The sequence below is a fragment of the Podarcis melisellensis genome, assembly GCF_964234715.1.
Source record: "Podarcis melisellensis genome assembly, chromosome: 6".
NCBI lineage: Eukaryota > Metazoa > Chordata > Lepidosauria > Squamata > Lacertidae > Podarcis > Podarcis melisellensis.
Window position 1 is genome coordinate 56982195 of NC_138538.1, and position 10971 is coordinate 56993165.

At 42.3% G+C, this 10971-nt stretch overlaps 1 protein-coding gene across 1 annotated transcript; it reads left to right on the top strand.

Annotated features, from left to right (window-relative positions):
• Window positions 1-1007: 1007 nt before the first annotated feature.
• LOC309372160 (lanosterol synthase-like) lies at window positions 1008-7899 on the top strand (the record flags this gene model as incomplete). The annotated part of the gene is made up of 6 exons (XM_081915463.1): window positions 1008-1389; window positions 1770-1841; window positions 2705-2755; window positions 5681-5830; window positions 6841-6937; window positions 7790-7899. Exons 1-6 carry the CDS (start codon window positions 1339-1341, stop codon window positions 7897-7899), a joined length of 531 nt encoding a protein of 176 aa, XP_081771589.1. The 5' UTR covers window positions 1008-1338.
• Window positions 7900-10971: the final 3072 nt, after the last annotated feature.

The following is a 10971-nucleotide window of genomic DNA, read 5'->3' on the forward strand; positions in this document are numbered from 1 at the left end:
ACTACCTTTGGTAAGGCTGGCATATTTATTCCACCCATCTTTGTAGTGTTCTGAACATGGTCTTGCATAAGTGTGGTTTTGCAGACCTTGATCTTTCCTCAAAAAAGGATCAACCAGACTAGAAAACGAACTTTCACATTCACATCAAACTTCAGAAAGGTGTTTATACCTGTGACATCTGTCATATGTGCACAGATGAGCACAGATGCTCAGATGGCAGTTTCATCACTAGGAGTTCCAGGGGGTTGCAGGGGTGGGGAAACCAGAAAGGGCATGCACACTCTATAAAGATATCTCTGCCCCCTATCTTATGTGAACAACCCTGTGCAAATGTGGCTTGCAGTGCAGTGGGATAAAATGACCTTGCTGCGTTTTAAGCCAGTGATGTGAACATATCCTTATTTGCAGTATAGGCAGATCTCATGCACACCCATGCCTCACTCTTGGTGTTGTATGGAAGAGATATCAGGATGATTTGGGTCTCCTATTATGCAATGCAGATAGGTAACTACATGGTCTTGTGTCTGCTATAATCTCTGCTTTTTATATCTCTGCAGGATGGGACAAGATGGTATGTTAATAAAGGTACAATAGTGTGAACCAATATGTTGGGAAATATTATGGGCTGCAATTTGCATTGCTTTGGTGACTCTGAAGCTCAGCTGTCTTCTCCTTGCCTGACAGCACCAGCTTATTTGAAGTGAATATCAAAATATCAGGAGATCCAGTCATGGCTCTCCTGCATAAAGTGTAGCTTCACCCCAGGGTTAGGGCTAGGAGATAAGATGTACGATAATACCAGGTCATGTAGCACCTTTTTAAAATGCTGATTCAGATCTTATCTGATGTGCCAAAAATCCCAAAACACATGCTGCTTAACTGAGAGAACAGGAGGAATTGATCAGTACACAATACAATCAAAACGAGGGCCAAGCGAAGGTGCAGAAGAGCCCTTTAGTTACTAATTTACTCCCAGTGCTCTTGCTTTCTTTTAAAATAGTGTATTATAAAATAAAAATGGGAGGAAACCAATTCTTCACCACTCCCACACAATTCTGACCACACAATTTTCAGAGGCTTCCACACCAGTCCACCCACATCTTTCCCCATCTTCCACTCAGTTAAGCAAGAGGCCTTATCACAGTTCCATGAGACATTCCAGCCCTTAAGGAGGGTGCAGAGCAAGGCCAGTGGGGGAGGGTGTAGGCTGGGAAGTGGACATGACTGGGGAAGCATCCAAAGGGCTGGTTAGAGAGGACTGCCTTTAGATCCCAGGCCATTGGTTCCCCACCCCTGATCTAATGGACAAAACTGTTCTTCCTTTCTTTATATCAGGTCATGGGATCACAGACCTGGGATACATCATTTGCCATTCAAGGCTTCTTGGAGGTATCATTTTATATTGTCAAATCTTCTGCTTTTGTTCTTTCCACAATAATTTCCATTTACACATATATTTTAGATGAATGAACTGGCATGTAGAGAGTGTGTGTTCATTATTTAACCAAAGCACACACATTACGAGATCCGAACACCTCGTATGCCTGTCATGGTTAACCAAGAAAGGCATGTTCTCCAGGTGATTCTTAGGACATGAGGTCCAGAAATCCACACACTGAGTATTCCTTTTGTAACACTGAAGTTATCCCTGAAGAACTTGCATTTATTTTTGTGGCTGTCCAAAGTGATGTTTTTGTGTAAGTGTCTGAGATTTTCTCTGTGACTTTCCTGGGTCAGAATTCTTAAGCATAACTTCTGTCTTTTTCTAGGCTGGGGTTCAGAACAATCCTGACTATGCATCCTGTCTGAAAAAAGCCCATGAATTCTTGAAAGCCTCTCAGGTAAAGCACTGATCTTGGAATAACATACACAGGGACTCAATACTGCTTTCAGCTGTCTCAGCAAAAGACTCAGGAGGGAAACACTTGTCTCTTTTTGCAAGGTAACATTGACAAGTAATATCAATTCGGTTTTATAGTGTGACTTCAGTCCTGTGTAAAACCTTGTATATCCACTGCAATTTACCTCAACTGACACTATGGGTTGTACGCAGTATGAATCCTATTCAGAGCAAACCAATTCAGGTTAATAAACCTGCCCAATTTGAGTTCATAAATTTCAGTGAGTTTGCTTTGAGTAGCAGTTACAGATAGGTAGCCGTGTTGGTCTGCCATAGTCAAAACAAAAAAAATTCCTTCCAGTAGCACCTTAAAGACCAACTAAGTTAGTTCTTGGTATGAGCACACGAAGAAGTGCATGCACACGAAAGCTCATACCAAGAACTAACTTAGTTGGTCTTTAAGGTGCTACTGGAAGGAATTTTTTTTGTTTTTTGCTTTGAGTAGCGTTAGCACTGGACACAACCCTATGTGCTGCCATTGCATCAGGTTGTAGCCATATTCTGTCTTCTAAATTACAGAACATATTTCTGACTGAGTTAATTTATTTATTATTTTCTATTCTTTGTTAATTATTGCATAGCCCATCTTCTTCTCCAAGGAGCTTAAGGTGGCATACATGGTTTTCTTCCTCCTTACTGAATCCACACACCAACACTGTGAGGAATTTTAGGCTGAGAGGAAGCAGGGATTGGCATCCTGGTCTCTCAGGTCCAACACTCAAACTGTTATGCCACACTGGCTTTCTCTGGTTATAAATATTTTCTGATTGTCTTTTATTAATATGCTGCTAATCTGTTTTTCAGATTGTAGATAACCCACCTAACTACCAGAGATATTATCGCCAGATGAACAAGGTACATCCAGAATTGTGTCCTGTCTGTGTGACACACAGCCAGCAAAAAAAGAGTCTTTAAGTGTTAATTCAAATCAAATCAAATTTTATTAAACGGTCACAGACCAGATTAACTCGTACAGCTAGTCAGCAAAGCATAACACCGGAAAAGACAAAGGACAATTTCAATACAGATTAGGCCATAACAGCAATTTAAAATTAGACAGCATAAATAAAATTAAGTATTTGCCTTCGCCTGCATATTGACATTGGAAAGCTCTTGTTTCTTACGCCTAATAGCGGCTACACAGAATTTGGCAACATTGATCGTAATTTCAGGAACCTTATCTTCTACCAAGGCTCTCATACGTTGGAGTTCTGGTTCATTTTTAAGCTTTTGTAGAACTGGGGCAATAAAGGTCAGGCGTAGATCCTCGTAGTAACTACAGTGCAGCAATACATGCAGACTTGTTTCCACTTCCGATGAGCCACATGGGCAAACACGTGACTCATATGGTTTGCCGTCATATCTGCCTAGCAGCAGGGCAGAGGGCAGAACGTTGAATCTGGCCAGGGTAAAGGAGTGTCTGTACTTAGCTATTTGTAAATCAGCCAGATAATTTGGGGGTGAAAACCCTCTCCCAAAGTCTCTAATTGTGGCATGTTTATCCATTTTGCCCATATGACATTGCAACTCTATGTCCCTAATGCGTTGAAGCACTTGACTTTTGGCTTTCTCATATCCTGCCGCTATCAAGATCTGCGGGGAGAATCCCAAGCTTCTTATCTTTTCAAACAGGAAAGCTTTCCAGGTAGAATGAAAGGTGTCTAAGAGTGTTAAAGGAGCCAAACCGGCCGGGGAAAAAATAAGTTTTAACCAATAGTGTATCTTTAGAATCCACAACCGCGCGTTAACGGGTGGTTGTCCAACTTCTAAGCGGACAGCTATATTAGATACACAGGGGGGGATCCCCAATAGACACCGATAGAATTTTGTTTGAAATGCCTCCATAGGCACAAAATTTTTAAAACTGGGATCCATAAGTGAGTTGTGGGAGTATTTTTGCAGCAAAAACCTGGGAGGCTGCCGGAACGTATTTACCCCCTTTCCCATGAAAAAATCTTGTAAGGGCTTTATTGGCCCTTCCTGCGTTGGCAATGGCGTTTTTCATCTGTTGGTGCCATGAGACCCTTTCCTGAAAAGTTATTCCCAGGTATTTGAAAGTTGCTACCTGGTCAATAGGTTGACCGTTTATTCTCCATTTGTGTTTCCTTCTTTTTTTTGAAAACACCATAATTTTAGATTTGCTGTAATTTATTGATAGTTGTTCCTCTTGACAATAGCCAGCAAGTGATCTCAAAAGCTTCCTCAAGCCAACAAAGGAAAATGAGAGTAGGACTGCGTCGTCTGCATACAGAAGCACCAGGAGGGGCAAACCTGCCAGTTTGGGAGGGTGGGCATTTTCTTTCGCCATATTTACTGCTAGAGAGTTGATGTAGAAATTAAATAGCGTTGGCGCGAGGACACATCCTTGTTTAACCCCATAGTGCGTTTCAATTTCTTTAGTTAGATGGCCTGACCGATCGCATCTTACCCTCACCCTGGTGTTTTTGTATAGACCACGAATAAGGCGTAATAAGCGTTTATCTATGTTTGTAGCGCCAAGCTTTTCCCAGAGTCTATCCCTTGGTATTAGATCAAAAGCCGATTTAAAATCGACAAAAGCTGCATATAAAGACCCCCCTTTTCTAGAGTATTTATCTGCCAGGTGTTGAAGGATAAGGGCCTGGTCTATAGTTGAACGCTTTGCTCTAAAGCCAGCTTGAGCTTCTGATAGAATATGCTCTCTTTCCATCCACTCCACTAATTTATCACATAAATGAGCAGCGTACAGTTTCCTAATAATACTTAATAGACTGATTGGTCTGTAGTTAGCTGGCTCAGTTCTGTTTCCTTTCTTGAATATTGGAATGATGATGGCTAAACCCCAGTCCTCGGGGATAATAGCTGCTTGATTTATACTAGTGAACAAGGCGGCTAGCACAGGGGCCCACCATTCAACATTTGCCTTAAGAATTTCTGGTGGGATATTATCAGCACCCGGGGCTTTCCCTGATTTAATAGATTGAATAAGGCCAGTAATTTCTTCTGTGGTCACAGGGGGCCATTCCTTGCCAAAATCACTTGAAGCAGGAAGCAGAGCTGGGACCAGTTGATTTGATGAATATAATGAGAGGAAGTAGGCCTCCCATGCTCCAGCGGGTATAGAGTATTTGATTTCAATTGGGGAGTCTCTCCAGCTTTTGGCAATTGTTTTCCAAAACATGGCAGAATCTTTCCTTCGGGAGGCCTCCACTAGGCACTGCCATTTCTCCCTTTGTGCCTGGAGCTTTTTCTTGTTAATCAAAGCTTTATAACTGCGTTTTAACTCAAACCTAATGGAAGCGAAGGTAAGTTCGCTGCTCTATAGTTCCTGTACTTATCCCGCAGGAGGCGTTTCATAGCCATGCATTCTTGGTCAAACCAAGGTTTGGATTTATTAGAGTGTAGAGATTGCCGTGGCATTTTTTTGTTGGTCAGATAAGGTTGTAGGGACGAAATCAGTTCCCGGAACATGTCTAATCTAGCCTCAGGAGTTGGGGAATTAACAAGGTTCTCCTTTCTAGCAAGAAAAGTATCTGAGTGAAGTCTTTCCGATATTTCATCACTCAATTTGCTGGACCATTTGATACGTGAGTATCTTAGCTCCATGTTTTCGAAGTGTTAATTCTGAGAACCTAAGGAGCCTGCTGGTTTAGGCCAGGGCCCATCTAGTCTAGTGTCCTGAAGAAGAAATATGGATCACCCGTCAAACCTCTGGTTGCTTTATTGGGATCTTTTTGGAAGGAGATTATTCTACACTGATGGCTGCCCAAGGAGTCCTAATATATTTTCTTCAATATCCAGGGTGGATTCCCCTTCAGCAATCGAGATAATGACTGGATAGTCGGTGATTGCACTGCTGAGGCCATGAGGACATTGATGCTGCTGGAGGAAAAATGCCCCTTCATAGAAGATCATGTGGCACCTCAGCGCCTCTTTGATGCTGTCAATGTGGTGAGAAGGGGGAAAGCTCAGAAGAGAAAATGGGAAGCAGGCAGGAGGAAGCTATTGTGGGGAGACTGAGGTCATCTAGCATGCAGTAATAGTGCTGAGGAGAATATTGGCTTTGTGGGACCGTAGGCTAAGACAATTGGTGGAAGTGTCCCTATGGCAGAATTGTATCCTCTGTGAAGGATGATCAGTCTTGAAGTTTGAGTTCCTTATGCTCAGGTAACGGGTTGTAAGGTAGCAGGACTGAGAGCAATCTCCCCCAGGAAGCTGGATCGAAAGCTCACTGGGCTTTAGGATTGACAACAGACAGACCATTGATCTTGTTCATTAGAAAGTAGCTATTGCATCATTACAGTTCACTTACAATTTGAAGTCAAATACATAATCTGTTAATCTCTGTTCCTACAGTAGTAATTTGGAGATACAGTGCAAATTAGCAAATTTTGTCCTGGAATCCTCATCATAGTCACGAGGAGCAATGACACTTTCTAGGGTTTGCTAGAACAACAGAATCTCCCCATCCACTGAGTTCTCCATTGGCCAAATATGGTGAGAGAGGGCCAACTGGCACAACTACATATGTACGGCGAGCGACTCTCCTTTTGTTTAGTTCCACTTAAAATAAAGAGATTAGCTTGTCAAGAGCACAGACTCTGATTTTACACACCATTGTAGCCAGGTGGAGTGGCGCCTGAATTGCATTTGGTGCTTGTGGCAAAGTCTGAAATAGCAGGAATCTATCCAGACTTGAAAAACAGAAAATGGCCACATGAATCATGGGAATTCTTGCACAGAAAGGGGCAACTAAAATGATGAAGGAGTTGGAGGATCTCCTCCATAACATTTGGGGTTTTTTGGTTTATAAAAAAGGCAAGTGAGGAAGGGACACAGGAGTGGCTGGTGGGGCTGGACAGGAGCGACTAGCCATGTTCCTCTGCAAGTAGGACAAGGAACACCATGCCTGTTCTTACACCCTCTCCCCGCCCCCCCATCCCACTTGTACTTTTTTGCAGATTCTGAGCATGCGAAATTCTGATGGTGGTTTTGCTTCTTATGAAACCAGACGAGGGAGTAGACTACTGGAGATAATGAACTGCACAGAGATATATGGTAAGAACACAGCCTTGATATCAGTACAACTTAAATGGGAATCTTTTGTGAATTCTGGTCCTCTTTACAATTTCATAGTTTTGGGGATAGAGACCATGAACTGAAGCCACATGTTTGAAGGCAGTTTGTTTTGGCCATAGGACCTTGGCAATTGTTCATGTTGTCAGAGTCCACCGTAGGAACTGATAGGGGAGATGTTCTAAGGCAGGCTGGTGGTTGGTTTCTGGAACAGGCAGAACAAAGATGGCGTGATACGGACAGTCCATGTGGCTCTGACCATGGAACCAAAATGATAAACAGGTACACAAAGTCAGCTAGAAATCAATGGTCTCCTCACATCACACATTGTCTGACTGTCAAAACTCTGAAGCCACCTCTCCCAGGATGACCCCACCACCTCACAGCCTTCAGGGAGGCGACACTTTCCCTTGAGGGCATTCTGCTGTGAACTGCATGCCAGTGGCCAGAGCCGGCTCTCCCTCCTTTTGCCACACCCTCTTCTCTTCCTCTCTCTCTTTTGCTCTGTGCCCAACAGGCTGCTAGGGGAGAGACCAATAATTCTTGCAGAGGTCTGTATGTGACCCCCTGGATGCAGATTGCCCACCCCTGATCTAGACAAAGAAGGATCTCGCTGATAGTCCTCTACACAAAATGCATGACCAGTTTTCCTGATAAGCTTTTGGTGGGCTGACATTTTGACTGTTGTTTTTATAGAGTTTTTTTTTTCTCCTGCTGTTTAAACTGCTAGGTCTTGCCTCCCTTTTAAAGGATATTTTCGGGGATGCTAGCATTTTATAAATCTGTAAGCCACCTTGAAACATAAAGTAAAATACTTCACTTTATGATTTTCAGCTGACTGTATGGTCGACCACACCCATACTGAATGTACTTCATCCATAATGCAGGGATTGAAACATTTTGGGAAAAGATTTCCAAATCACCGGGAAGATGAAATCAGGTAAAGGTATGGGGGGGAAATCCCCAGAAGCTGAGTAGGATATTATTGTTACAGCATGAATTCATATTATATAGTCTTGAATTCTGTATTCTAATAGAATATTCCATGTTAAGAGCTCAGGAGTTGCAAAGACTGAATTTTTTTTGTATTTGATTGCAACTCTAGTCATTATTCAAAATATATACATATACCTCCATCTGCTTACATACCTGGCAACTAATGATCACACGGTACATCTGAAGTGGACTCCAGTCCATAAAAACTTTTGCCACAATAAAATGTGTTAGGCTTTAAGGTGGCACAAGACTCTTAGTTGTTTTTGCTGCAGCAAACCAGGACAGCTACCCCTCCGAAAATGTTTATGTACATGTAACTTACAGCATACATGCTATTTCCAACATAGAAGTGATACAGTATGTAAAGTTGTTGCTGGTGATTTAAACAAAGACTGATGAGGAACACTCTTGATCTTACTTAGCCATCACCTGGGAGGCTGGTAGGACCACTACTGGATCACAGCCTGCTCTAAGGTGGGTCACAATAGCAACACTAACGTTGTTAAAACATTAAGAAGTGACGAGACCAAGATGAACAGAAATTTCAGAAAAACTGGAGTAAATATTGGAAACATATTGGAATAAATTTGTAGAGGGAACTGGCGGGGTTGGAATAACTCTAACAGTGATTGGTTAACATCTAAGATTAAAAATCAAATACGTGATTGCGGAATTTATTCAATACCTACCAAGAGCCTAAAACACTTTGATTTTCTTTTATGATTTATTGTATAATTTGTATAATTTGGAGAAGGGAAATAATAAATTATGTAAATGAATTATATTTATATCTATATGTATACTGATATAGCTATCGGTATGTTTATGTCTACTTGTTTATTTTATATTTACACTGATATGTTGTTGTTTTTCTGCATAATTTGAATAAAAATGTATGGGGGGGAAACATTAAGAAGTGGGCCACTAAATGCATGTTTGGGGTGGGTCCAAGTTCTGAAAAAGTGGATGGCTTCTTTAGGCCGTTGAATGCCATTGTTACACGGAGCTTGTCTTAATGATTGTCTTATCCAGAACCTGGTTAGCTTGAAATGTAAGAAGACTCCTTTGTTTTTCTTCCCAGTGATACTCTAAGTAAGGCTTTGCAGTTTTGTCGTAATACACAGAAAGCTGATGGCTCCTGGCTAGGGTGAGTGGCTTACAAATATCCCACACTGAACTTGACTGTGGCACTGGTTGGCGGAGTTTCTGAATGCATACATAGTGTTCTCAACGAATGACTTTGCTGACTGAGCTGTGGAAACCTTCCCCTTTTGAATGCCTTTCCTACACAACAGTTTGACAGATAAAAAGGAGAGAACTAGCTAATGCAACACGCTGTTCCATTGTTTCAGCTGGTGTGTCATCCTAGTAGACAAAGTGCTGTGGATCAGCTGACCACTTGTAGTGTAGTTGACAGTCAGCTGTCCTATGTTGATACGGCCTATGATTGTGGCCCAGTGCAACCCCTCGGGGGACGTGGATGGGGCAGGTCCTTTGTCCTTCATGGCCAATTGTTTTCTTCAACTCACCAGAGGGGATGATGGGAACGCCTGTCAATTTTTAAAATATAAATTGGCCAATATTGACCTGATAGTGGAGTGGGGCTTCAGCAGCAGAGATAGATACTGAGGGTTCACTCCAGTCCTCCGCTGGAGTATTTAAGCCATCTGCACTGGGAGCCAGCAACATAGTTGGCAGCTTATCATCCCACCCACCTAAAAATTGGCATTGCCTTTGAGGTAAGTGGGCAATGTGTATGGAGGACCTTGCTGTGGAGATAATCGGTCACTGCTTTCAGGACCAGGAAGGAATTTGCATGCAGACAAATTGGGCCCAATTGGTGGTTTTGCCTTCTCATAGCAATTGTCACAACTTTCAGTGGATAAGGCATGGGATGAATTTTTGGTCTATTTCTTGGGGGGTAAAATGGTGCATCACCCCCTTCATTTGGTGCCTTATCTCAGGGAACCCTGGTAAAGGGGTTTGGGTAGAAGATTCTGTCCAGAAGTCCAGATGGGGGCAGACAAGCAAAGAACTTTCATTTCATGGCCTGGGGGAGTGGTCAGTTTGGTTGACCTGTGTCTTGAGGTGACCAATCACAGGCACAGTCCCTGCATGGGAATGAAAGGACGAGTATGCAGCCTCTTTTTTGATGCAATGAGATCCTAAAAATAAACAGAGCTGGATCAGATTTAACCCTGATGCATGAAATAGGCAAATTCAGCATGTGACAGCTAAGAGGGCAGTTTGGGGTCTTCTTCACAACATATAACTGATGTTAGCCTGTCTGAGGAGTGATTTGAAACCAGCAGCCTAAAATGTAGTACCAATATCTAGGCATCAGCAGCTTTTTCCACCCTCAGTCAATCTATGTCTGTTCTGAGGCAGGATTTTGTGACCGTTCAACTGAGCAGTCTTTTAACAATGTAGTTGCATTAGGTAGTTGCACAAACCTTCACATTGTCATTAGGCTTAGAGAGAAAACATACTGTACTGTTGCCAACACTATGTACTGATCCCATACTGATCCCTTCATGAGTCATTCACATCCTTAGATCTACAGCCAGTAAGAAAAATAACTGGTTATATAAATTAGATCTAGTTAAATGTACAACAAGAAAAAAATAACAAGTTATATAGCAATAAGAGATTCTGACTTTGACTAGGAACATGAAATTCCAAAGATTCTCGCATTACAGGGGGTTGGACTAGAAAAGGGATCAGCAAACTTTTTCAGCAGTCCCCTAGACTTGTGGGGGGCCAGACTATATTTTTTTTTGGGGGGGGAGAACGAATTCCTATTCCCCACAAATAACACAGAGATGCATTTTAAATAAAAGGAGACATACTACTCATGTAAATTAATGCTGATTCCTGGACCGTCAGTGGGCCAGATTTAGAAGGCGATTGGGCCGGATCCGACCCCTGGGCCTTAGTTTGCCTACCCATGGACTAGATGACCCTCATGGTCCCTTCCAACTCTTTGATTCTATGAAACAGTGAATGGAAGGGCATACTCA